The 26,155-nt window shown below is 36.8% G+C and overlaps 3 protein-coding genes across 3 annotated transcripts; 2 read left to right on the top strand and 1 right to left on the bottom strand.

Moving 5' to 3' along the window:
• Window positions 1-309: 309 nt before the first annotated feature.
• On the bottom strand, window positions 310-1,287 carry LOC121321202 (olfactory receptor 6N1-like). The gene has a single exon (XM_041260102.1). The coding sequence runs from the start codon at window positions 1,285-1,287 to the stop codon at window positions 310-312; it is 978 nt and encodes a 325-aa protein (XP_041116036.1).
• Window positions 1,288-7,580: 6,293 nt separating this feature from the next.
• Window positions 7,581-11,140, top strand: LOC121321201 (olfactory receptor 6N1-like). Its single transcript, XM_041260101.1, has 2 exons — window positions 7,581-7,695; window positions 10,179-11,140. The coding sequence occupies exons 1-2, from the start codon at window positions 7,581-7,583 to the stop codon at window positions 11,138-11,140; spliced, it is 1,077 nt and encodes a 358-aa protein (XP_041116035.1).
• Window positions 11,141-20,506: 9,366 nt separating this feature from the next.
• On the top strand, window positions 20,507-21,466 carry LOC121321199 (olfactory receptor 6N1-like). Its single transcript, XM_041260100.1, has one exon. It carries the CDS (start codon window positions 20,507-20,509, stop codon window positions 21,464-21,466), a length of 960 nt encoding a protein of 319 aa, XP_041116034.1.
• Window positions 21,467-26,155: the final 4,689 nt, after the last annotated feature.

The raw sequence follows: 26,155 nt of genomic DNA, 5'->3' as shown, positions 1-26,155 counted from the left end.
GTTGGTAAGCATGATAAATTAAGTCTAAACAAATAAATAAATATCAAATAAAAAAGCACGCAATAACAGTATATTAAATGGGTTAGAAATCCCAGAAATGTAGCTTGTATACAGTATTCCTTTAACTTTATATTGAAGTAAATGTGCATGATCACATGCCTATGGATTAAATGGAGTAACCCTTTAACTACTAAGATAAGCACATCTACATGGATCCATTCCCCGCCACACACTGGTACATGTGTGCAGTGGCAGTCAGGTTCTTTTAAGCCTGCTAACATGACAGCAGAACCAGAATCAGAACAATAACTATATTTTGGAATGCAAAGGAAATATTTTTTTCACTAGGATGTACTTTGTTATAGCATCTTTTATTTCTTTATTCCTCAAACAATAAATGATGGGATTGGCCAACGGCGTTAAAAAACAATTGAAGACAGCGACAAGGACCCGTGTATCAGAGGATACATTCCCAACCATTTCAAGGAGGTAAACTACTGCATTCGAGAAGAAGTAGGTAAGAACAACCAGCATGTGGGCAGAACAAGTTAAAAATGCCTTACTCCGTCCATCAGCTGTAGCAATGCGAATAACTGATCTGATTATTTTAATGTAGGAACAAAATATCATAAAAAATGGAATATATATTACAGCCATTGCAACTGCAAATGCTAGATTGATTACAAATGAAGTGTCTGAACAAGCCAAATGAACTACGTTTGGAAAATCACAGAACCAATAGATTACTTTGTTGGGTCCACAATATGGCAATTGTACAGCATAAATTACAGCTGGGATTGGTCCAAAAAAACCTAACATCCACGTGATAGATATCAGTATAGCACACATTCTCTTAGTGATGATTGTATTATAATGCAGAGGTTTGCATATGGCAATATAGCGATCATAAGCCATTGTGGTTAATAGAAAGCTTTCTGTGCATTGAGAACCTAGAAAGAAATACATTTGTAAAAAGCATCCTGAAAATGAAATCATATCATCCTCCATGACAGTGATGGCTAACATTTTTGGAATAATGGCTGTTACAACCACTATATCGAGAAAAGATAAATGACAAAGAAAGAAGTACATTGGTGTGTGAAGTCTTCGGTCCACTGCTACCAATAGTATAATCATGAGGTTTCCAGTTATAACAAGAAGATACACGATCAGAAGAAAAACAGAAAGCTCTGTGTAGAATTGTTCTAGACTGCTTTCTGCACCATTTATTTTAAACTGGGTGACTGTAAACACGGTTCCATTTGAATTCTGTTTGCTTTGGTTCATACTTTAACCTGAAAGAAAAAAGAACAGACAATAACTTACTTTAAATGTAACACATTGCTGTTCTGTGTAGTCCACTTACTCATAGAACAAGGATTTGCAATGTTTACATCTCGTTATTGGTTACTAATCATCCAAAAACCTGCCACCTGAGGCAACTCTAAATACTTAAAGCATACTGGCAGTAGCTGTTATTAGTTCATTAAACATGAAGAGCGTTATAAACACAGAAGAAGCAACAAACACTTTTGCTTTTATAGTAGGCTACTGTATAATAATAATAATAATAATAATAATAATAATAATAATAATAATAATAATAATAATAATAATATATTTTATTTGTATAGCACCTTTCAAGGTGCTTTACAGGATTAAAATCACAACAACTATACACAAAAAGGAGAAAACACCTGGGTTAAAAATACAGTAAACAGAAAATATAAACAGATAAGACCAAGAAATATTACATATAAACAATTCAATCCCAACAAGGAATCACAAAATCCTAATGTTACACAAAATATATTGTATATTACTATTGATACTAGTTATAGATACCTGTAGTAGAGTCATGCTAATTGAGACTGACTTTACAAAAACAGTGGATTTTTCTGAAGTTTTAAATGTTTTTTGTGCCTTTCAGTCTTTATAGTACCTGTTTCTGTATACTGTGCAGCAGATAAACGTACAGTTAAACAACATGCAACTTTGTAGTTTTTACAAACAAGGTAAATAACACAGTGATAATAATATCAGATACGGAATTCTATACCTTGCAGTTGCATTTATAGACACTGTAAATTTCAGATTTTCAAAATGAAGAAATAGAACACTTACTTTGGATTTTGTTTCCTGCTACAGTGCATGTTTTACTACCCTGTCATCAGGACCGAAATGAAAATAAAACAGTTCTGCTGGAGTTTATACTGAGCTCCTTTGTGCCACAATGCTACCACAGAGACTAGGCGCTGATTATGGTTAATTTGAAAACAACAGAAAAAATGGCACTACGTTTACTCAGAGTCAAGGGTGCTAATTATCAGGGTTTCTTGAAGCAACCATTAAAAATAAAGAAAACAGAGACAATGGCAATTAGAACTGGAAAAAAAAAATAACAAGATCTCTAAAGCTTAACCTTTGTCATTACCTGAGTAAGCAAAGTAATAACAAGTTGCAAGGATCTCTGAAAACATGACTGACAGGTGAACCAATCAAACCTGTAAACACGCTAGCCCATACCATATCCATGGGTGGAATAGAAAACAATTTTACCCTGTGTGTGCAAGTCTGCTTTACTGGTACTGTGCGTATTTCCACAAGAAGCAAACTGAATTTTCAATCAAAGGCATTATAGCAAAAGCTTACATTTCATTTATTAAGTAGGTGTAGTAGGTGTACGTGTGTAGTTTTGAAGAAGCACATGCTATATCAAACACTTATTTCCATTTTTTAAATTACATCTGGTACCCTGGAAGAAAGCTCTTCGTTTCATATATGTCCCTCACAGACTGCTTGGAAGTCTTGTGCTTGGATTGGAAGTCCTATTTAAATATCAGTATGAGTACTTTAAAACTGTATTCATCAAAAAAGTGCTATAGGTGACATGAAAACGTAGATCACAATGACATATATCCTGACCTGACAGACAGCGTTTTACAGTCTCTATCCATTTCTCACCCTGGTGGTAGTACCTGGATTCTGTTTTTTTCAGATGTCGACAAGGGAGAAACAGCACTACTACTTGCATCAATTTCTTGCAGGTGCCGTGCAATTAAAATTGTATGCATGCTGCCTTCATGTTGAATTACGATATGCAATAAACAACCACCTTCATTACCTCTGGGGTCATAGACAATCTACCAATTTCTGTGTTCACTATGGCAAATCAAATTCAGAGGCAGCAGAATATCACGTAAGTTTGCTGAGCTAAGAGGGTTCAATTTCTCCAACAAGGCTGTTCATACCTATAGAAGAAGAATAATAACAGTACTGAATTATTAATACTGTAGTTAAAATCCAATTCACGTAATAAACAGTAGGCAGACTGTATATATTGAAATATTAAAATGACTTGCAGCTGGTTTTACCCATGTTAAAGTTTCTTATAGTACTAGCATAGCTAAGTGTAATAAGTATAGTGAAAGCATTGTAAAGCATGGTAAGTAAGATCATTAGAACAGAAGAAAAGTTTGGGAATGAGAAAAGGCCATTCAGCCCATCAAGGCTCATCCCTTGTAAGCACATCTTTCTCCCCTACTGGGGGAACTAATTTAAAAGCACAGAATCTGGTCTTTTTTTAAATGCTCCTACTACTTGACCTGGTTGGCTATTCCATTCATTTATTACTCTGTGTAAAAGAAAGTGCTTCCCACCTTCTGTTCTGAACTTACATTTATGCCCCATCCGTCTCTCTACTCTAAACTCGGCTGAAGAGATTTAATTATTGTAGCCTGTCCTCATAGCTCATTTCAAGTCCAGGGATCAGCCTAGCTGCCCTTCTCTGTACCTTCTCGAGTGCAGTGATGTATTTTTTGTAGGTGACCAAAACTGTATTCTAGGTGGGGTCTAACTAGGGCATCGTATAATCTTAGCATAACCTCTCTGGATTTATATTCCACGCTTTGTCAAGTATAGCCTAACATTCCATTTTCCTTTTTAACTGCCTCACACATTGGCGAGATACTTCTAATGAAGACTTCAAGTTGTCCCAGTTACAGAGAAGGTCTGCTGGATTTTTATTAATATGGTAACTACAGTGCTCCCCTTTTGTACACTGTAGCACTTTAGAACCTTTTTTTTTTTTTTTTTTTAGAACCTCAAGTTTTTAATAAAATGGGGCTAACCCCCCGTCAAACCTTATGGGTTACCCATTATTATTATTATTATTATTATTATTATTATTATTTTATTATATTATTTATTGTTCTTCCTGCATTCTGTCCTGACGTCACCGCTGAGCCATTTCCTGTCACAGTGTGTTCTTATTTAAAATTGACATGTAACACATATGGTAAACAGTCATTCAAAAATCATCAAATTATATTCTGCCACAGTTTATCATATTACAGTTATAACATTATACCAAACAGGACTAGACCAGCGTAAGGTTCTGCCGTTATTTTACAAACAATGTATTAATTATCATTTTATGACCAATATATAAAATTGCAACAACTTATAATCATATTAGTTTATAAAGGCATAATTTCACCAGAATGAACAGAAGTGGACAATCTGATTCCGTTCCACCTTCCTGCCGTGTTCCGCTTGTTCGGTCGAACAGCCCGGTCTGCTCGAGGAGCAGTTCCACGCAGTGAAACATGCCTAAACGTAGCCTCAGTTTACGATGGTCTGCACAGGGAGATTTTTATAATACATTTGATCCAAATCGTTCTCAGCCATGGTGCTAGAACAGAAAAAACAATATTGTGAAATGGATAAAACACATCAAACAAGCTGAACATGTCCGAGTTTGTTCGGATCACGAAATTCCACCTTAAGTTGATAGTCTAATACAGAACAAAAGCAGTATTTACCAGTTCTGGGCAATTCCTACTGCCAAAGTAACACAGTGTGTGTTTCACAGCAATGCCCTGAAGTAATCTTCAGTTCTCACTTCTATAGGCTCTGCTTGATGTTATGCTGCTGTTTGGATATGCTTATCTTAAGATACTGACTTACACACAGCCTGTAATCCTTATATGGAGTACATATACATTGCTGGCTTCTCTGTGAGTTAGACAGCCTTCCAATTCCCTTCCACCAAATGTAGTATTTTTTTTTTTATTATGCATTCCACTTTGTGTTTTCAAAAAGATACATGTATCAAAACGTGTTGTTCTATGACCTGAGGGATCTTACAATACTTTCTGAACGTTTTGTGGAAAAATCACAAGACATTGTTTCACCTGAGTGATTTTTTTACACCTTTTTAGCTGACTTTGCATCTATCTTTGAAATTGTTCAAAAAAAATCTATTTTTAGTAGGTGAGAATTTAATAAGTACTGATTTTCCACTCTAATAAAACAAAACAAAAAAAAAATCAGACATTGTTAAAAAATATATGTTTAAAAAAAAAAAAAAAAACACATTTTAAAAAATAAAAATGCAGCAAATTGGATTTCTGATCTTGGGACCCTCCTGCGGCTGAAGACAGAGGGAAAAAAGCACCTAAGGACCGACCATAGGAAGAATCGTGTCTGTAAGACTCCAGAATCACAGCTGAGGGCCGTGCGGAACCAGAGTCCTACGCTGGAGGAGGCTCTCAAAACCATGATGGAGGTAGTCAGGTGGACACTAAGGGAGCAATGGGAGGCAGAGCAGCCCAGCTTGGCCCAGTAAGGTGCATCAGTGTGCTTCTGGTGCCAATAGTACGGACATGAGAAGGCAAAATGCCTGCTGCATGAATGGGAAATAGAGCGGCCAGATAAAGTGCTAGACATGTGTGACCACCAGCAGCCACGGGAGGCGCTGCTGAGGGAAGTAAAGGAGGAGCACTACTACAAAAACCAGAAGTTTTCTGTGGAGAAGTGCACACTACGAGGGATCGGCAGCTGCCACAGGAGGCACTGCTGAGGAAAAGACAGTGTGACCTTGTCACAAAGACGGCCGGAGTGGGTGATGACAGACCAGAAACAGGAACTGACTTTGAACACAGGCTTTGAAATGGTGAAGGCGCTGATGCGCAGTTTAATAATGAACAGTCAGAAAATAAAAGGTTTGTAACAATACAAAAACAGGACACGGCACATGAGGCCAAAATAAATAGACAAACAAAACGAATACACTGACAAAACACAGAGTGGATGAACGTTACACCAAAACAATTGAGACTTAGAATTACGCTTATTGCTTATGCTCCCCCCCCCCCCCCCCCCCCCCCCCCCCCCGTTCTCCACTCCCGAACACACAACCGCGAGTATGTGAAAACGTGCATCTATATATACTGTTGTGCTGGGATTCAATTACTAATTAATTATTCACTTGAATCCCAGCACGTGAATTAATAAAGTGCAAACGTGCATCATATTATTATTTTACTTGTGAAGTGCTGTGCAATCCTCGTGCCTAAATACACATATACATTTTAAACACTCGTGTTACACAGACCCGTTTATATCCCGTGTACCAATGTCTATACACCAAATTTTTAACACACCACACGTAACACATAACAGATAATATACACATGGGTGGGCACTTTGTCACAGACTGCAGCAACACATACAAACCCAGGATGAGGGGAAGGAGTGGTTACAAGCTCAATGGGAGGACAACCAGAAGCTCAGGAACCAACTGCAGGGGGTAAAGAAAAGCACAGAGGTTCTCACCCAGGAGAAGGCAACTGCCCTTGACCAGGCCAAGCAGTGGGAGAAGAAATTGGCAGAGTGGAAAACAAAGGCCACAACCAAATTCACACAGAACTACACTGCAAGGCAAGTTGACAGAATTGGAGAAACAAGTTGGTGAGAAAGATATCCAGTTAAGCAAGCTTACTAGTGTTATTGCTAAACAGACCAGAAGCAAGTCTGAGAGAGACAAGATGCTAAACGAGAGAAAAAATAGATGAGGTACTGTAACTGCTGACCTACATGTATATGTAAATACATATACAAGACAAAGGATGCTGGAAATACAGCTTCAAAAGAAAAGTGAGGAACATGAGCGGTGTACAGCAGAGCTGCAGCAGGTGAAGAAAGAAAAGCACAGAAAAAGAAAACCCTTGTGGTACAACGTCAGCAAGCTTAGAGGTAGTCTTTTGAAATGGGGAACAGAGTCAACGAAACTGAAGAGAAGTTCTGGACTCTGGAAAGGGAGACTGAGAGTCTGAAGCACCAGCTTAAACTCCAACAAGAGGGCTTTGAGAATTTGAAAATGGATGTTCTGAAGAGTAAAGAAGAACTCAGAGCAATAGAGAAACAGGAAGCTGCCAAAGCTGTCCAGCGAGAAGATTTGCAGAACCATCTGTAGCGAGTTCAGCACGCAGTGCAAGATAAGCGGCAGGAGCGAACTGAAATCAAGGATCAGTTGGATCAATTCAGCACCACGTTTCAGAATAAAAATAAGCATTGCTGTCAACTGGAGAGCAACCTAAAGGAGATCAGGAAGAAGCTGCTGAACTCGGAGCAGAAGAGAAGGCAACTTGAAGGACAGTTTAAGCAATACCAAGCCTGACCTCCAAGAAGTACAAATGCAGCGCAGCAGCTTCAACAGGACCTGGAGAAATGGATGAGACAGAGTTCTGAAACAGTGAACCAAGTGAAGGAACTCTGCAAGCTGCTTGAGGTAGAAAATGGGTGTCAAAGAGGAACTGCAAAAGAAGTCCAGTGCTCTTGAAGAAGCAAAAGAACAGCTGACCAAGGAGGAAGAAGACAAGGTCAACCTGAAGCAAGGGTTGAGGAAGTGGAGTCGGGAGGCAAAGATGCATTAGGAGGAACTGAGCAGCAGAGTTCAGAAAACTCAACAGGAGAAAAAGTCATGCAAAACCTTTGACTATAGCTGTATATACTCTTCTTTACTTATCCGATATGTGGAATTCAGTGTCAGATACATATATAAAGGGATCCCTGTACAAAAGATTTGCGATTGACCAAAAGGTTTTCTGTTTTAGATAAGGGCTAGGGCATTCTGAAAATGTAAAGCATTATGAGTGAGTTATTATCATATTTATTCAACTGTGTTCTATTTTATTCTAAATCCTTTTTAAGAAGAAATCATCTCCACTATTTCTCTCAAATCCATGTGTACCTCACGAGGGAACCTATGTGGTATTGAAATCTTGTATAATTTCAACTTCTACAGTATGTTCCAAAGGCATCAACTTCCCCGTTGTTTCTCCTTTTTCATCGCTGGAACAATGCAACAAAATAAATTCACATTTTTGTTTGCTAAGCCTGTGCCAGACAATTGTCCCCTGTGAACTCAAGTATCTCTTCCTGTAGCTCACATTGGTATATTGCAGGTTAGCATCAGCTTTGCTGTAGTTCAAAAGCTCTGCCATTATAGACTCAGATGAAATACCCTGCAGAGGCATAACATATTGGAGGCTTCACATCTATCGCTACATATATATGGAGATCCGCTTATCCAATTCTCATAAGACTTGATATAAACATTATTTAGCATCATTTACTCACAGTTTCAGATTTTGAAGAAATACACAGATGTATGTCTATCCGTTCTTCTGCATGTCACATTTACATTTCCATATAGACTGTATCTGGAAAACTGCTTATGTAATTGTCAGGAAATATAATTATATTCAATTATTGAGAATATTAGATTATGGGTTGTGGAAGGGTGGTGGGTAATTCACTGACACAGGAGACAGACAGGTGGATTTGGCAACACCGCACAGGTGCCCAGTTTTATTTCGGGGTGCTCTTTTTCTTTCCGCCCGCAGATGGCGCTGTGGGTCCGTGGTCCGCTTACCAACGATGGTAAACAGAGCCACGGGAATACCAAGCGATGGTACACAATACTGGTGCCTTTGCAGGTGCTTTGAAACAATAATTCAAAACAGAAGGCACAAAGAAGCAGGTAAAATAAAACAGTAACAAAACTACAAAGAAAAAAGGTGCTGCACTTGACAGCTATATCCCAGTCGCCGCTACCCGCGCGTCTAAGTGGGCAGACCTGAGGAAACAGCGGAGCATTATTTTATAGGGTTAACAATCTCCCAAGACTCGCCTCTCAGCCATTCAGAGAGGGGGAAAGTCCACACACCCACTTTCCCACCTCCCCGTGTCACTGCCATGACTCACAGGCGGTTGTTGGACGACTGCCGCCCTCTTCCTGCAGCCCTGTGAACACGACAGTAGAGTCAGCACAGATCTCCCCCTGCTACATGGGGATAAGTTTAAAATCATAGCATCCAATCCCCGGGTTAAAAAATATTTTAATACATAATACATTTTTTATATAATGATTATAGTCGTTTAGTTTTTGTTTTTGTGAATTGGAGTCAGGAGTCGGTGTACTTATTGTATTAAAAGTTTTGTGTCATTTACACTTGGGTAGTCTATTTGGATTTGTGTATTGTGGTGTGGTTTTATCATTTGTTTGTATGTTTCATTATTGTTTTTCTTCAAAAGTTATTTAGAGTACATTCAAGTTACTGTACATTATACTTTAAACCAGTCCTTAAAAAAAGAACCACCTGGGTCTTAACACACTTGTATTATTGTATTTTGATTCCACATTAATGATCCACCATCACAAGACACAGCCTTGGGCCGCACTGTCATGTTGTTCTTTTAATTGTACTTCTTACATCTTAGCTAAGGAGACACATTGAGATTTAATTTGCCCCCTTGATAATGAGCACCCTTGACTCTAATAAATGTAAGTGTTGTTTTTCTGTGCTGCTCAATTTAAATTCCAATCAACATCTTAACTCAGAGGCTATATTATAACTCACAGAAATATAGCCAAGCATTCGTTCCATTTTGATCAACCAGTACAGGAACACCAGAAAACCTGCTAAGTAAGTTACAGGTAGATCTAAAGCTTAGCTTTATCATTATTGCTAATTAGAAAAACGATAATACTGTATGTAATATGTATATGTCATTACCTTCAATATATAGCACATAATAGTATAAATGAAAATGAATTAATAAAAAAAAAAGTATATATAGATAATAGACAAGTCTTTTTTTTTTATTATTTATGAATTGCATTTGTTAATCCACTTTGAAACTTAGAATCCACTTTTTTTTTTTAAACACTATTGTAAGCAGTTGGCATGTTACTTAAATTCATTGTAATATCAGTGATGGTTTTATGCCAGATTTATGCTCTTTTCGCAGTAACATTAGAAGATAATTTGGTAAGTAATAATGTTTAAGAAGCAAAACATACAATGACGTTTTTGTACTTTGTCTTCCAGATATGTTCCAGTTGCCGGATTCTAACAGGAGCAATTTTACAGTCAGAGAGTTTGTCATTGCTGGTGGAGAACGGAGTCTTGAAGAGTTCTATACAGAACTTTCCGTCTCCCTTCTGTTGGGCTACCTTATAACTTTGATAGGGAACCTTGTGATTATTGTTTTGGTACTGGTAGACCACAGACTTCACACCCCAATGTATTATTTTCTTTGGAATTTGTCTTTTGTTGACATATTGATTACAACAGCTGTTATCCCCAAAATGTTAGCAGTGTGTTTGATGAAAGACAATGTGATTTCATTTGAGGGTTGCTTTTTACAAATGTATTGCTTTCTATCTTTTGAATGCACTGAATGCTTTCTTCTGACTGTAATGGCCTATGACCGGTATATTGCTATATGTAAGCCTCTGCATTATAGTACTATTATTACAGACAGAATGTGTGTCATACTTGTAGCCATAGCCTGGATTTTAGGGTTGTTAGGGCCATTCACATCAGTGATTTTAGCTGCTCAGTTGCCATATTGTGGACCAAACAAACTAATCTATTGGTTTTGTGATTACCCACCTGTTCTTAAACTGGCCTGTACAGACACAACATTTCTAATCGATCTGGCCTTTGCAGTTGCAATGATTATAGTTTATATTCCATGGTTGATAATTGTTTCGTCTTACATTAGAATAATCGTAAGCATTTTCAGAATACCATCTGGTGAAGGTCGCCGTAAGGCCTTTTCAACTTGTTCTTCACATCTGATTCTTGTTCTTACATATTTTCTTTCCATTGGATTTGTTTACATCGTTGTAAAGATGGAAAATATATCCTCTGATACACGTACCTTACTCGCTGTATGCAACTGCTTTATAACCCCAATGGCAAACCCCATCATTTATAGTTTAAGAAATAAAGAAATAAGAGATTCTTTTGTAAGACACACTGCAATAATTAAAGTGTTTCCTTGAAGTCTATATACCTACTGTATGTGTGTCAGTGGTTTCATGTCTACATTCATGTATTTACAGAAAACCTAATACTCATGTTGGATGAAATATACTGTATAGTAGAAGAACTGGTAAACTGCTTTTTTATTTACTGAATTTACACGGTGTTCAACAAAAATACAACTACTCTGGTACAAACCTTAAATAAAAGATTTGCTTCACCTATTCATTTCTCTGTAACATAGTAACTGGAATTTAGTCCAAAAAACCAAAACTTTCAAACTGAGAAATAAAGCCACACAGTAGCATCCTATATATCATATAGTGTTAATGCAAGTAGTTACTCCTGACTTGAATGTAAATAAGCCATCATTCACAATTGCTGATCCCAGCCATGAATTAAGAGTAGGATACAGGATTTTTTTTTATTTTTTATGGGCTAAGCTTGTCTAACAATAAGGTAATCTCCTTTGTTACTGAAAGTGATGTCAAATGAATTTATTGACGGGAATAAAACAAAATTTAATTGGCATCTCTGGACAAAAAAAAGATACATCCGGCCTAAACTGTCGGTACCCTGTAAGGCAAGGAGGTACATTATAAAAAATTGTTATATCTGTAAATGTTACAACATCATTTAATGTATTGGTGAGCCACCGCAAGGTCAATTACAATCAACTGGGAAAACATCAACACAGCATAACACTTCATAAAAAAGGACTAATTAAATCAAATCCTAAATAAACCCAGATCACACAGCCCACAGCATTACACATTTGGACACACAGCCTCTGTAACCTGATGCATCCTCAAAACAGAAATAAAAAATACACCCACAAATCAGGGTTGTCCTTATTATTTGTTTTCAAAATGTTGAGTCAAAGTTGCTATCTTTCGTTTTTTCATTCACATTCAGTGGTGTGCATACAAGTAAGATACATTGCCCAGGTTTTGGTCTCTAATGTACACAAGGTGGTGCACAAGTTCCACAAAAAAGGTATATATATTTGATTCATTATAACAAGTAGAGTATGTCATTTGCATCAGTTTGGTTGTATGAGCAGCCCAGATACAATACTAGCTGGGTCCCGTTAGCCCTGAACAATACAGTATAAATACAATTTCAATTAAACATTCCATTTCACAAAGTCTAAAAGACAATGTAAAACATCACAGGCTGCGGGTACTCTCTAAAGTGCTCTGAAGTGCATAGTCTGTGGTAAGGTAATTACTCAATGCTCATCACTGTAGCTGTTCAGTGAAAGGAACAAAAATGTGGACTGGAATAGAATTTGGCCATGGCTGCTACTACTACTCTGTTCGAGACAACCCCCCTCCTTATATTCACTGGATTTGAAATGTACTCAATAGATAAAACAATAAACTTACACTCCAGGCATACACATTTCCAAGTGCAGCTGGGCAATGCCCCTCTTTCCTGACTTCTCTATCATTGATTCGTTCTGAATAATTTCCCACCCCCAACTACTGAGTGGCAGCACATTCCTACATTTCTATTGCAGACTCTGCTTTGTGTTATTTAAAACAAGGTTACAATTAGGAGTGGAGGCATGTTCTAGGGATTTAAAGCTGTAATACAGTTAAGATATGGAGGATTTAAAACAGAATTGCAAATTGTGGCGAAATGTAAAGAAATGCCTACACACAAAAACCCCAGAAAAATGTGCCCATGACCACAGGGATTTCACTGTAGAAGACAGCAAAGGAAAGAAGGTGCAATTTAAGTGTGCTAGTACTGTCAAGTTACTATACATGTGACAGAAGAAACGGCCAAGCATTTTGGAAAGTAACCAAAAACAACACATTCATACAGTATATAAACAGCGAAAGCCTTGAAAAAAAAAAAAAAGTTGAAAAATTACATAACACTAAAAAATAGCAAAAAATAAGCTACAGAAGTCTAGTAACTACAGCTCTCAAAACAGTAGAGTGTCAGTATATTCCAGGAAAAATAACACCAAAAACACAGCACTCTGTGATTAGCCGGAATGTAATTTGTGTTTCTTTTAGCATTTCTTTTAAAGGGTTGGTGCTTGATAAGTCCCGCTTGATAAGTACGGACTAACATGGTCTGATTCTTTAATGGATAATTCAGTTCTATGCCATGATGTTGAGATAAACTGAATCAAGTTCACAGTAAACCTGAGTGATGGATGTGTTCCCACTAGAAACAGCTCATTGGACCCAGTGAATCTGGATAATAACGTATGTGAGCAGAACAACAAATACCAGTTTTTATGGTAAATAAAAGCAAGGAGGGCTGCTGTAGAATACATTGCTGGCCTTGAAAGATGTAACTGTAATTATTTAAAAAATGTATAAGCAAATATCTGGAAAAAGAACTCTCCCACGAGAAACAAAAATACCCAGTTTTTCCAAGCAGTTTATCAGTGATCTCAGCCAAGTGGTTTTTTCTGTAGTCATATTCACAACTGTAGCAGCACACATGCTGCATGATAGAGTGCTATTGCAAAATACATTTCTAAGGGCTTGGTGGAGAACACAGTGTATCTGTGCTGACTCCTTTTCTTCCAGTTAAATGCTCTAAGCAATTGCTGTCCCTTGTTTTCTTAACCCGTGTGGAGTTTCAGCAGGGCAGCTTTGATGATATCATTATTAATAAAAATAATAAGCTCCGAAGTGAATACATCTTCTGTAGTTCTCATTAGTGATTCTCAGACTAATTGCAATGCAAGGATACGGCAGCTCTCCAAGCAATTAACCTGCATTTGGTTTATTAGCAATCTTAAGATATACCTTGCTTAAGGAGCTGATGCAATTTATCACTGTGCGTGTGCCTTCTTTCCGTTCAAACACCAAGAAACTGGAAATATGTAAGAAGTTTTTTTGATGCACATCATCATGTGTTGAGTATTGTACAGTGTACTGTATGGGGAGGTGTGGGTTTGAAAAGTATATGCAATATATTATAGTTCAGTTTCCAAAGGGGAAATGGCTGTCTTTTTAACCTGTATTGCTTGTAGGGCCCTTATTCAAAATATGAACTCTGTATGGTCTGCCTGTCTGACCACATGGCAAAACTGCTCTGTGATGATAGCCTCGCCCATCTGTATGCCCGTATTCTGGGCGGGGTTTAGCCAGTGCACCATGTGGTCACACAGCAGCTGCGAGACAACTCTGGGGCGTGTATCCGGGGATCTCTGGTACTCCCTGAACTGTGCCCTGTGTGTCTCCCGACGAAGAATGGCATGCTTTACCAGGTCCTATTGGTTGCCGTTGGAGTCTGTCATGGCCTGGTAGGCTGCTTGGGCCTCTCTGATCAAGCAGGGTCCCAGCTGGCTAACCCAGAACTCCTTTGGCCATGACGGGTGGTATCAAACCGCTCAAATAAGTCCAGGTATGCTTCCGGGTCATCCTCCACTGCCATTTTCTGTGCCCTCGCCTTTGTGGCTGTTATCACACCTGGGGGATGCGTTGGGTAGCATCGCAATACCGACCCTCTCAATCAGAGCCGTGTACCTCTCCTCTCTCCTTCTCTCCTTGACCTCCCGTCTGCTGCATCTCCAGCAGCGCCGATAGTGTAGCGCGATCCACTCTGTGTTCTGACACCACGTGTGGCAAAGTGGTTTGCAGTGCACAGTGTAGTGGTGATGTGATTATGAAACAGAAAACAATGTTCACAATCCAAACAGGTTTTATTTTTATAATCCTGGTCTGGTGACCACAAATAATAATCCCAGGCAATACACAACAATGTGTATTGCACTGCTCCAAAAAAGCAGGTTGCAGTCCCAAAATAATAAGACATAGTTCGTAAATAATAATCATATAGTAATCACAGTAAATAATAATTACATAATAATCACAGTAGAACACACACAAAGACAGAGTCCAGAGTGAGTGCTATAGTGCTTGTGCTGTAATACAATTTATCTGTGTACAATGGTGCAGTGTTGTTCGGGTTTAGTGCCGGCCTTAAGCTCCAGATTGTGTTAGCCGTCTAATAATAACCAAAACTTGTCATTTTTGGAATTCGTCAAAAAGCATTGTATTTTTTTTTTGAGGAGTGAATACTCCTCAAATCAGCTATGATTCAAATCAATCCAAGTGTCCTCTGTGAACTCAAGTATCTCCTCTTGCAGCTCGCACTGGTAGATTACAGGTTCCCACCAGCTTTGCTGTACTTTAAAAGCTCTGCCACTACAGGCTCAGATGAAATACCCTGCGAAGGCATAATATATTGGAGGCTTCACACATTGTTATATATGTCTGGAGATCCGCTTATCCAATTGTCATAAACCTTGATATAAACATTATTTAGCATCATTTATCGACAATTCCAGATTCTGGAGAAATACAGGGGTGTTTTGGGTGTTTTGGGTGTTTTGGGTGTTTACATCTGTACATCTGTATGTCACACTTACATGTTTGTCACACTTACATGTATGTCACACTTACAAGTTTGCATATACTGTATTTGGAGAACTGCACCAATTGTCATGAAACATAATTATCGTAAATTATTGAGAGTGTCAGATTATGGGGATAAGTTTATGGCATATAAAATCATAGCATCCAATCCCCCGGTTGAAAAATATTTTAATACAAAATACTTTTCTATTAATGATTATAGTTATAGCCTTTCTTTTTAAATTAATTGCAGTTAAGAATTGTACATATTTTACTGGACACATTTTTATGAAGTTCTTGTTCCAGTGTAGCGATTCTGATGCTGAGTAACCAAAAAACAAAGCAAGGATCAACTTGCATAGTTAAAAAAAATCAATGCAATTTAATTAGTAGTGGTGGTAACAGGTGGGCACAGCTTGAGCACAGCACATTAAGGAGTCCCTGTTGTGCTATGAGGGAATCTTAATAGAAACATTTAATAAATAATTATGTTTTGCCATGCTTGGAGATACAAAAAAACCCAAAACAAACAAACAAACAAAAAGCAGCTCCAATTACAGGTGAGTTAACCGAGATGGTAACGATTAGGTAAATAAAATTTGAAAGTTTCTGTAATATCATTCTAAAATCTTACAAAGTCATTGCAAACACACTTTTTAATGAAGTGTGCTTTTAATTAGTGGTGCATATTTATGATGCGTACTATATGAAATATTGGCATAGCCTTGGAATTGTCTAACTCTAGAGGAACGGTAGATCCCCGTGCCAAGTTATCAGCGAGAGAACTGCCAGAGTCTCTATATACAGCAAGTATGTAGTTTATGTGTTTTCAAGGTATTGGCACAGCAAAGGTAAATCAGCCAAAAGCACCATCTCACTTTTAATTTGTAGTTCCCAACACTCTTAGGTGAAATGTAGAAAAAAAGTCAAAACCTTTCATACAGTAAGAGAAATAAGTCCCCAAAGTAAGGTAAACATGGAAATATACGAGGGAACACAATTAATTTTGATGTCTATATCATTTATATTATACAATTTATTTATATTTTAAGTCGCACGCATCTCAGGCAAAAAAACACAAAAAAACGTTTTTGAAGACCCCAGGGAGTTTTAATCAACATGCATATGAATATGTATTACAGGACACCCGAGTTTAATGACAATTAACTTATTTTGTCAACATGGAAATATACTAGGGAACGCACTTATTGTGACGTGTATATCATTTATATTAAATGATTTATTTCTTTGTGAATGAACAGTAACTTTACTTGGTACTCTGGCCTACACTGGCAATGGCTCTGACAAACATGGGCGCTCTTATTATGCTGCTTCTGATGAAATCCTTTTGCCACAGTCACAAAACAGCAACCTGCCCATTAATAATAATAATAATAATAATAATAATAATAATAATAATAATAATAATAATAATAATATACCATCCTGCGATGCTGCCTGTTGCAGATTGTTGATGCTGGCATCCAAAAATACTGGATTGAGATGGGCCTCGATTTGTGGTGAAATCGTGATGGGAATTACTCCAGCTCATCAAGACAATGTAAGGACAGGACAAGAGGTCATTCTAACACACATGTATTTCTTTAAAATATTCAGTACCTTTACAGGAAATCAGGTTTTCCCCAAACTAATGATTCAGAAATGAAAACTGATATATCTGAATTAATTAGAATAATAAACAAATCACAATTCGCTGTACACATTAGATTTAACTTTTATGAAAACAAGGCGTTTATGTATCTATTTTAGAATGCATAATGTTTTTTTCTCAAGGTTTTGGCAGGACAACTTCCTGAAGGCCACACAAACTGTTTAAAAATGTAAGTGGAATAGTAGAAATTATGTTTTACATTTTTTGCATCTGTAAAAGGGTCTTTTGTTGCCATTCCACCCTAACGTTTTGAAATCCACCCCATTTGTTGCAGTATAGGGGGAAAATCCCTCCCAGTGTGGTACGGTCAAAGCAGTCACACAAAAACACTTTGGAGTGTTTTCAACGTACGTTCAAAACATTGAGGCCCAGATTTATAAAAGGACTGCGCATGTTTCACGACCGTAAAACAGGTGCTGAGGGTTTTGAATTTTTGGATGGGATTTATAAAACCCATGCAATGGCATAAACACACAATTAATACGTGATTTGCGGGGGCAATGTCTCTGTGTGCTTTAGCCTTGATGCTTATGTAATTCTGGGTCTATGACAATTTATCACCAACAATTCATCAAGAACAATTTATCACGGAGGGTACATTATCATATCACAGCTGATTAAAACGCTACAGGTGAAAATGACCGGTGCGGCGCTTATAACCCTAACCCTAATCAGTGAGTTATTGTCTGTGATGAATTGTTGCGGGTGATTAATTGTTGGCGATGAATTGTTGGTGATGAAAAGTGTGTGACAAATTGACGGGATACCTGTAATTCTGTATATGCATATGTAATTCTGGGGTGTTTTTGAACAAAACCACTAAAATTGGGAGGGGATTTTGCAAATGAGGTCTGTTAAATATTCCGTCTAATTTATTAAAGCTGCTGGTAAATGCAGGCCTCGTATTTGCGTGATTATTTTAAGAACTCTGAAAAGCAGGTGTTAATTTGCCGCATTCAGACAGTAGGCTATATAAAAATGAAGGTGATGTGGGAGGCTTGTCTGCAGCAAGAAGGAGACATCGTTTTTAAGGACAAAGAAACATTTAATAACATTTTGCAAAGAGCTAATTTTTTAACCCTCTGATCAAGTCAGTTTGTGAATTACGGTTTATAATACCGGTACCGTATTGTTTTGCGAACTCGAGTTTTCAATACATGTTTCATAGCTTACATGACAAAAAAGAAAGTCTGCAAATAGAGAATATAGAATCCATGTAAAAAGGGTTCTTAGAAACACCTAAAAAGGTCTCCACAGTGGTTCTAACGAGAGCCTTTACTTCTTAGAGTGTAGGCATTATTAAAAGAACGGTGGAAGAGATTAAAAAAAGTTGGAATGATATTCCGAGGAGCACAAAAGAAAAAGTCTCATATACAATGAGGGCTCATCCTCCACTGTTATTTTAGTAATGCCTACAGAATGTATTTTTTGTAATCTGGTATTCTGGTATTTAACAATACTGGTTCAGGCAGAGGGACAGATGACGCAGTTAGTTTGTAGCTAGAGCAAGTACAGTTTTTCGACCATATATACCATACAGATATCTGGTCGATGAGTTTCTAAATAGATGGGGAATGGTGAAGTTTATCTCTACTCTGGACCTGACAAAGGGATACTGGCAGATCCCCTTAACCCACAGTTCTAGAGAGAAAACTGCATTTTCAACCCCTCAAGGGCTGTTTGGGCTACATGGTGTGCCCACTGCCGTTCAGAGACTGAGGGACCAAGTCTTACGCCCACATTATGAATATGCAGCAGTGTATATTGATGATGTGGTTATTTACAACTCAATCTGGTGAGTGCATTGGGCTAAAGTTAAGGCCCACAAAAGGTTAATCCGGCCCTGGGCACGAAAACCTCGGACCACCACAAGCAGATAACCAAGAACTTGAGCTTGAAGCATATGTGGAAGTGACGCTACGTGTAAGTTACGGTCAGCACATACTAGGATACAAACAAAACCATAGACCTTTTTCCACAATATATAATGAGTAAAAGTTAAATAAATTAATATTTGCTGTTTTTTTTTTTTTACATTTGCCTTTGTAATTTCTAAATATTGTGTATATAAATATGTGGTCACAAACCCAAAATAAATGAACTTTTATTAACCTTAATATATGGTAAGATGAGTGTTTCCATCATATGTTAACTAAATCTCCACTTGAAATGGCTGGGCACTTTTGATAACTTGCCGTTTTTTCACAGTTCTGATGTGTTTTTATTTCAGATAAAAAGGACAAGGTGAAGGGATTTTTTTTTTCTAGAATAATAGAGCAACAATCATAGTTTGCTACCTCTGTTTTCATTCTGTAGTAGATGTAGCCAATATTGTTTTTGTGAATTGGAGTCAGGAGTCGTGTATTTATTGTATTAAAAGTTTTGTGCCGTTTACACTTGGGTATTCTATTTGGATTTAGTGTATTGTGGTGTGGTTTTATCATTTGTTTGTATGTTTCATTATTGTTTCTCTTCAAAAGTTATTCAGAGTACATTCAAGCTACTGTACATTATACTTTAAACCAGTCCTTTAAAAAAGAACCACCTGGGTCATAATACAGAACAATTATTATATTTTGATTCTACATTAATAACTCACTGTCACAAGACACAGCCTTGGGCTGCACTGTCATGTTATTCTTTTAATTGTACTTCTTACATCTTAGCTAAGGAGACACATTGAGATTTAATTTGCCCCCTTGATAATGAGCACCCTTGACTCTAATAAATGTAAGTGTTGTTTTTCTGTGCTGCTCAATTTAAATTCCAATCAACATCTTAACTCAGAGGCTATATTATAACTCACAGAAATATAGCCAAGCATTCATTCCATTTTGATCAACCAGTACAGGAACACCAGAAAACCTGCTAAGTAAGTTACCGGTAGATCTAAAGCTTAGCTTTATCATTATTGCTAATTAGAAAACCGATAGTACTGTTTATAATACTTACATGTCATTACCTTCTATATATAACACATAAGTTAGTAGAAATAAAAATGTACAGATAATAGACAACAGGCTTGAAATTCTAATATTATTGTAAATAGACTTCATTGTGTCTGTTTCTAACATAGCCTTTTTTATTATTATTTATGAGTTGTGTTTGTTAATCCACTTAGAAAAAGAAATGTAACATCACTTTTTTTTTTTTAAAACACTATTGTACGCCGTTGGCATGTTACTTAAATTAATTGTAATATCAGTGATGGTTTTATGCCAGATTTATGCTCTTTTCGCAGTAACATTAGAAGATAATTTGATAAGTAATAATGTTTAAGAAGCAAAACATACAATGACGTTTTTGTACTTTGTCTTCCAGATATGTTCCAGTTGCTGGATTCTAACAGGAGCAATTTTACAGTCAGAGAGTTTGTCATTGCTGGTGGAGAACGGAGTCTTGAAGAGTTCTATACAGAACTTTCTGTCTCCCTTCTGTTGGTCTACCTTATAACTTTGATAGGGAACCTTGTGATTATAGTTTTGGTACTGGTAGACCACAGACTTCACACCCCAATGTATTATTTTCTTTGGAATTTGTCTTTTGTTGACATAATGATTACAACGACTGTTATCCCCAAAATGTTAGCAGTGTGTTTGATGAAAGACAATGTGATTTCATTTGAGGGTTGCTTTTTACAAATGTATTTCTTTCTATCTTTTGAATGTACTGAATGCTTTCTTCTGACTGTAATGGCCTATGACCGGTATATTGCTATATGTAAGCCTCTGCATTATAGTACTATTATTACAGACAGAACGTGTGTCATACTTGTAGCCATAGCCTGGATTTTAGGGTTGTTAGGGCCCATCATATCAGTGATTTTAGCTGCTCAGTTGCCATTTTGTGGACCAAACAAACTAATCTATTGGTTTTGTGATTACCCACCTGTTGTTCAACTGGCCTGTACAGACACAACATTTTTAATCGATCTGGCCCTTGCAGTTGCAATGATTGTAATTTATATTCCATTTTTGATAGTTGTTTGGTCTTACATTAGAATAATCATTTGCATTTTCAGAATACGATCTGGTGACGGTCGCCGTAAGGCTTTTTCAACTTGTTCTTCACATCTGATTCTTGTTCTTACATATTTCATTTCCAATGGATTTGTTTACATCGTTGTAAAGATTGAAAATATATCCTCTGATACGCGTACCTTACTCGCTGTATGCTACTCCTTTGCAACCCCAATGGCAAACCCCATCATTTATAGTTTAAGAAATAAAGAAATAAGGGATTCTTTTGTAAGACACACTGCAGTAAATAGAGTATTTTCTTGAACTCTTTGTACTCAGTCTATTTGTGCCAGTGGTTTCATGACTAAGAAAACCTAACACTCACATGAGATATATAAGCTGTATAGTAGAAGAATATTACACTTCAATAAAATGATGCAACAAATCTAAAGACACATTCAGAGCTTAATAAGATGTTATACCCCATTCAAACTCAATGTGTCATGGACATGCATGTTTGATTCCAGAATCATTGAGCATGAGTAATTTCCCAAATTCCTGAAAGTGATGCCAAATGAATTTATTCAGGGGAAAAAAAGTCAAGGTTGTCCTCTTTTGTTTTTCCATTCACATTCAATGCTGTGTATACAAGTAAGATGCATTGCCCAGGTTTTGGTCTCTGTAATGTACACAAGGTAGTGCACAAGTTCCACAAAAAAAGGTATACATATTTGATTCATTCTAACAAGTAGAGTATGTCATTTGCATCAGTTTTTGGGATGGTTGTATGAGCAGCCCAGATACAATACTAGCTGGGTCCCATTAGCCCTGAACAATACAGTATAAATACAATTTCAATTAAACATTCCATTTCACAAAGTCTAAAAGACACTGTAAAACATCACAGGCTGTGAGTATTCTCTTAAGTGCTCTGAAGTGCAGAGTCTGGTAATTACTCAATGCTCATCACTGTAACTGAATAGGACAAAAATGTTTATTGGAATAAAATGTGGTTGCCCCTCTCTCTTATTTTCACTGGATTTGAAATGTACTCAGTAGATACAAACATAAATGTGCACTCCAGGTACACACAGAAAAATCTGCCCAGTGTGTCTCTCTTCTCTCTATTCTTCTCTCTGTGTCCTGCTGTTCCCTTTCTCCCATTCTCCCATTCTCTCTCTCTCTCTCTCTCTCTCTCTCTCTCTCTTTCTCTGTTTATCTTCCTCTTCCTCTATGCTATTCCTGCAGTGTAAAAACTATGGTAAGCCATGCTTGATTACTGCAATGTTAAACACTGTGTGTTGCTGATTTATGTATTTTTTTCCTTACCAATGTATGAATCTATTTATTGAAAAAAAAAAAACAATAAAGTGTGGGGAAAAAACAATATTCAACAATAAATGTTGTACTTTAAATTTATATAGTGCCTTATCATGGTAAGCATCTCAAAACATTTTGCAAAAAAGCAGAAAACAAATTTGTTCAATAACCTAGTAAGTTTCAGTTTATATTTAGGGCTTTGGATTTTCGGCTTTAACCGATAAAAACAGATAAAACAGCCCAGATACAAAAACAATTGAATTGTGTAGAGCCAGTAAACACCAGCAAATACAGGAGAATCTGTGGAAATGTTTACTCGATTCATATTGACCACGCCTTTCCCATTTAAAAAAAAAACAAAAAAAAACACACACACAAAAAAACCCTACATTTCACAGTGCAGCTTAGCAATGTCCCTCCTTCCTGACCTGTCTATCATTGATTCCTTCTGATTACTTTCCTACTACTGAGTGGCAGCACATTCCTACATTTCTATTGGAGACTTAAAATGATTAATGGAAAGTAACCAAAAACAATGCATTTCATACAGTATATAAAAAGCGAAAGCCCTGGGGGAAAACAAAAAAAAAAAAAATCACATAAAACTCAAAAATAGCTAAAATCAGCACTGAAAAATGAAATGAATAAAAACCAAATAACAGAAGCCCTATTTATATTTTAACACATGGACGGTCTAGAGGTCTAGAAATAACAGCTCTCAAAACAGTAGACTGTCAGTGCATTCCAGGAAAAATAACACCAAAAACATAGCACTCTGTGATTTCCCAGAATGTAATTTGTGTTTCTTTTAGCATTTCTTTTAAAGGGTTGGTGCTTGATAAGTCCCGCTTGATAAGTACTGACTAACATGGTCTGATACTTTAATGGATAATTCAGTTTTATGCCATGGTGTTGAGATAAACTGAATCAAGTTCACAGTAAACCTGAGTGATGGATGTGTTCCCACTAGAAACAGCTCATTGGACCCAGTGAATCTGGATAATAACGTATGTGAGCAGAATAACAAATACCAGTTTTTATGGTAAATAAAAGCAAGGAGGGCTGCTGTAGAATACATTGCTGGCCTTGAAAGATGTAACTGTAATCATTAAAAAAATGTATAAGCAAATATCTGGAAAAAGAAATCTCCCACGAGAAACAAAAATACCTCAGTTTTTCCAAGCAGTTTATCAGTGATCTCAGCCAAGTGGTTTTTACTGTAGTCATATTCACAACTGTAGCAGCACACATGCTGCATGACAGAGTGCCATTGCAAAATACATTTCTAAGGGCTTGGTAGAGAACACAGTGTATCTGTGCTGACTCCTTTTCTTCCAGTTAAATGCTCTAAGCAATTGCTGTCCCTTGTTTTCTTAACCCGTGTGGAGTTTCAGCAGGGCAGCTTTGATGATATAATTATTAATACAAAGAATAAGCTCCGAAGTGAATACATCTTCTGTAGTTCTCATTAGTGATTCTCAGACTAATTGCAATGCAAGGATATGGTAGCTCTCCAAGCAATTAACCTGCATTTGGTTTATTAGCAATCTTAAGATATACCTTGCTTAAGGAGCTGATGCAATTTACCGTTGTGTGTGGGCCTTCTTTCTGTTCAAACACCAAGAAACTGGAAATATGTAAGAAGTTTTTTTGATGCACACCATCATGTGTTGAGTATTGTACAGTGTACTGTATGGGGAGGTGTGGGTTTGAAGAGTATATGCAATATATTATAGTTCAGTTTCTAAATGGGAAATCTAACCTGTATTGCTTGTAGGGCCCTTATTCAAAATATGAACTCTGTATGGTCTGCCTATCTGACCACATGGCAAAACTGCTCTGTGACGATAGCCACTTTTTTTTGTGTGTTCAGGAGAAGCCTGTGATTGGTTGAGGGGATTGCAAATTGGCAGCGTGGATGATCCCTTTTGAAAAATCCCAGTTTTGGAGGTGCATGCCAACAAAGACATTGCATTTGGAAAACTGCAGGACTTTAAGTATGTTTCCTTACAGATTTAAACGCAGGTGTACCATGTAACCAAAACATTAAATTACACTGAATCTGTAATTTTTAAAAATACATATTCGCAATTTTGACAACTTTTTAGATTTGCTTGCAATTGTATTTTAAATCGGAACACATTTGAATGCAATTAATGGAACGACGTGGTTTCTGGAAATAAATGTTGAGACTTGGCAGGCCAGGCAACAGCTGTAGCTCTAAAGTGCAAAGATGAGCTAATTGTTTGTTTTGGTTCTTACCTTTCAGTCAATGAAAAGCCATGAATAACATTGTATCAAAAGTTCAGCATTAGCATTCAAAACACAAACACCTTTTTATTTATTTATTTATTTTACATGTACACACATTAACACGGGGTCCCAGCTAAGACCCAAATGTCTTATTTTCTTTGTGACTTTGTGTTTATTTTACTGAACACTTTTAGAATGTCACCTATTTTTTCACAGATATTCCTAACATTATGGCACACACATTATCTTTAATCAGGCTAATATTACCACATTAGCGTTATTAAATATAATAATATTGATTTAATTTGATATTCAGTCAAATTTGACATGTAAGTATTATAAACAGTATTATCGTTTTTCTAATTAGCAATAATGATAAAGCTAAGCTTTAGATCTACCGGTAACTTGCTTAGCAGGTTTTCTGGTGTTCCTGTACTGATTGATCAAAATGGAATGAATGCTTGGCTATATTTCTGTGAGTTATAATATAGCCTCTGAGTTAAGATGTTGATTGGAATTTAAATTGAGCAGCACAGAAAAACAACACTTACATTTATTAGAGTCAAGGGTGCTCATTATCAAGGGGGCAAATTAAATCTCAATGTACATCTAAGATGTAAGAAGTACAATTAAAAGAACAACATGACAGTGCAGCCCAAGGCTGTGTCTTGTGATGGTGTGTCGTTATGTGGATTGAAATGCAGTATTGGTAATACAAGTGTGTTATGACCCAGGTGGATCTTTTTTAAAGGACTGGTTTAAAGTATAATGTACAGTAACTTGAATGTACTCTGAATAACTTTTGAAGAGAAACAATAATGAAACATACAAACAAATGATAAAACCACACCACAATACACTAAATCCAAATAGAATACCCAAGTGTAAACGGCACAAAACTTTTAATACAATAAATACAAGACTCCTGACTCCAATTCACAAAAACAATATTGGCTACATTTACTACAGAATGAAAACAGAGGTAGCAAACTATGATTGTTGCTCTATTATTCTAGAAAAAAAAAAAAAATCCCTTCACCTTGTCCTTTTTATCTGAAATAAAAACACATCAGAACTGTGAAAAAACGGCAAGTTATCAAAAGTGCCCAGTCATTTAAAGTGGAGATATCAAAAACACAAGCCAAATTTCAAGAAACCATTTGGGGCAACCTTGCTCAGCACAAAGCAAATAGGCACAGCTGTAAAACCGATGGGGGCCCAGGTTGACCCAATGATTCTTATAAATATCAAAAACACAAGCCGAGTTAGAAGATACAATTGGGGCAAGTTAAATTTCCATAGTTACACATAAGTATAAAATACTGTATTATTAACAATAAATACATAAAAGCACTTTAGCACTGCACAGTATGTGCATGTTTGTTATATTGAAACACTAGTATTACCATATATTAAAGTTAAGAAAAGTAACAATATTTA

Source organism: Polyodon spathula, chromosome 9 (genome assembly GCF_017654505.1).
Source record: "Polyodon spathula isolate WHYD16114869_AA chromosome 9, ASM1765450v1, whole genome shotgun sequence".
Classification (NCBI taxonomy): domain Eukaryota; kingdom Metazoa; phylum Chordata; class Actinopteri; order Acipenseriformes; family Polyodontidae; genus Polyodon; species Polyodon spathula.
The sequence above is the reverse complement of the archived record's forward strand: the minus strand, read 5'-3'. Positions and strand labels throughout refer to the sequence as shown.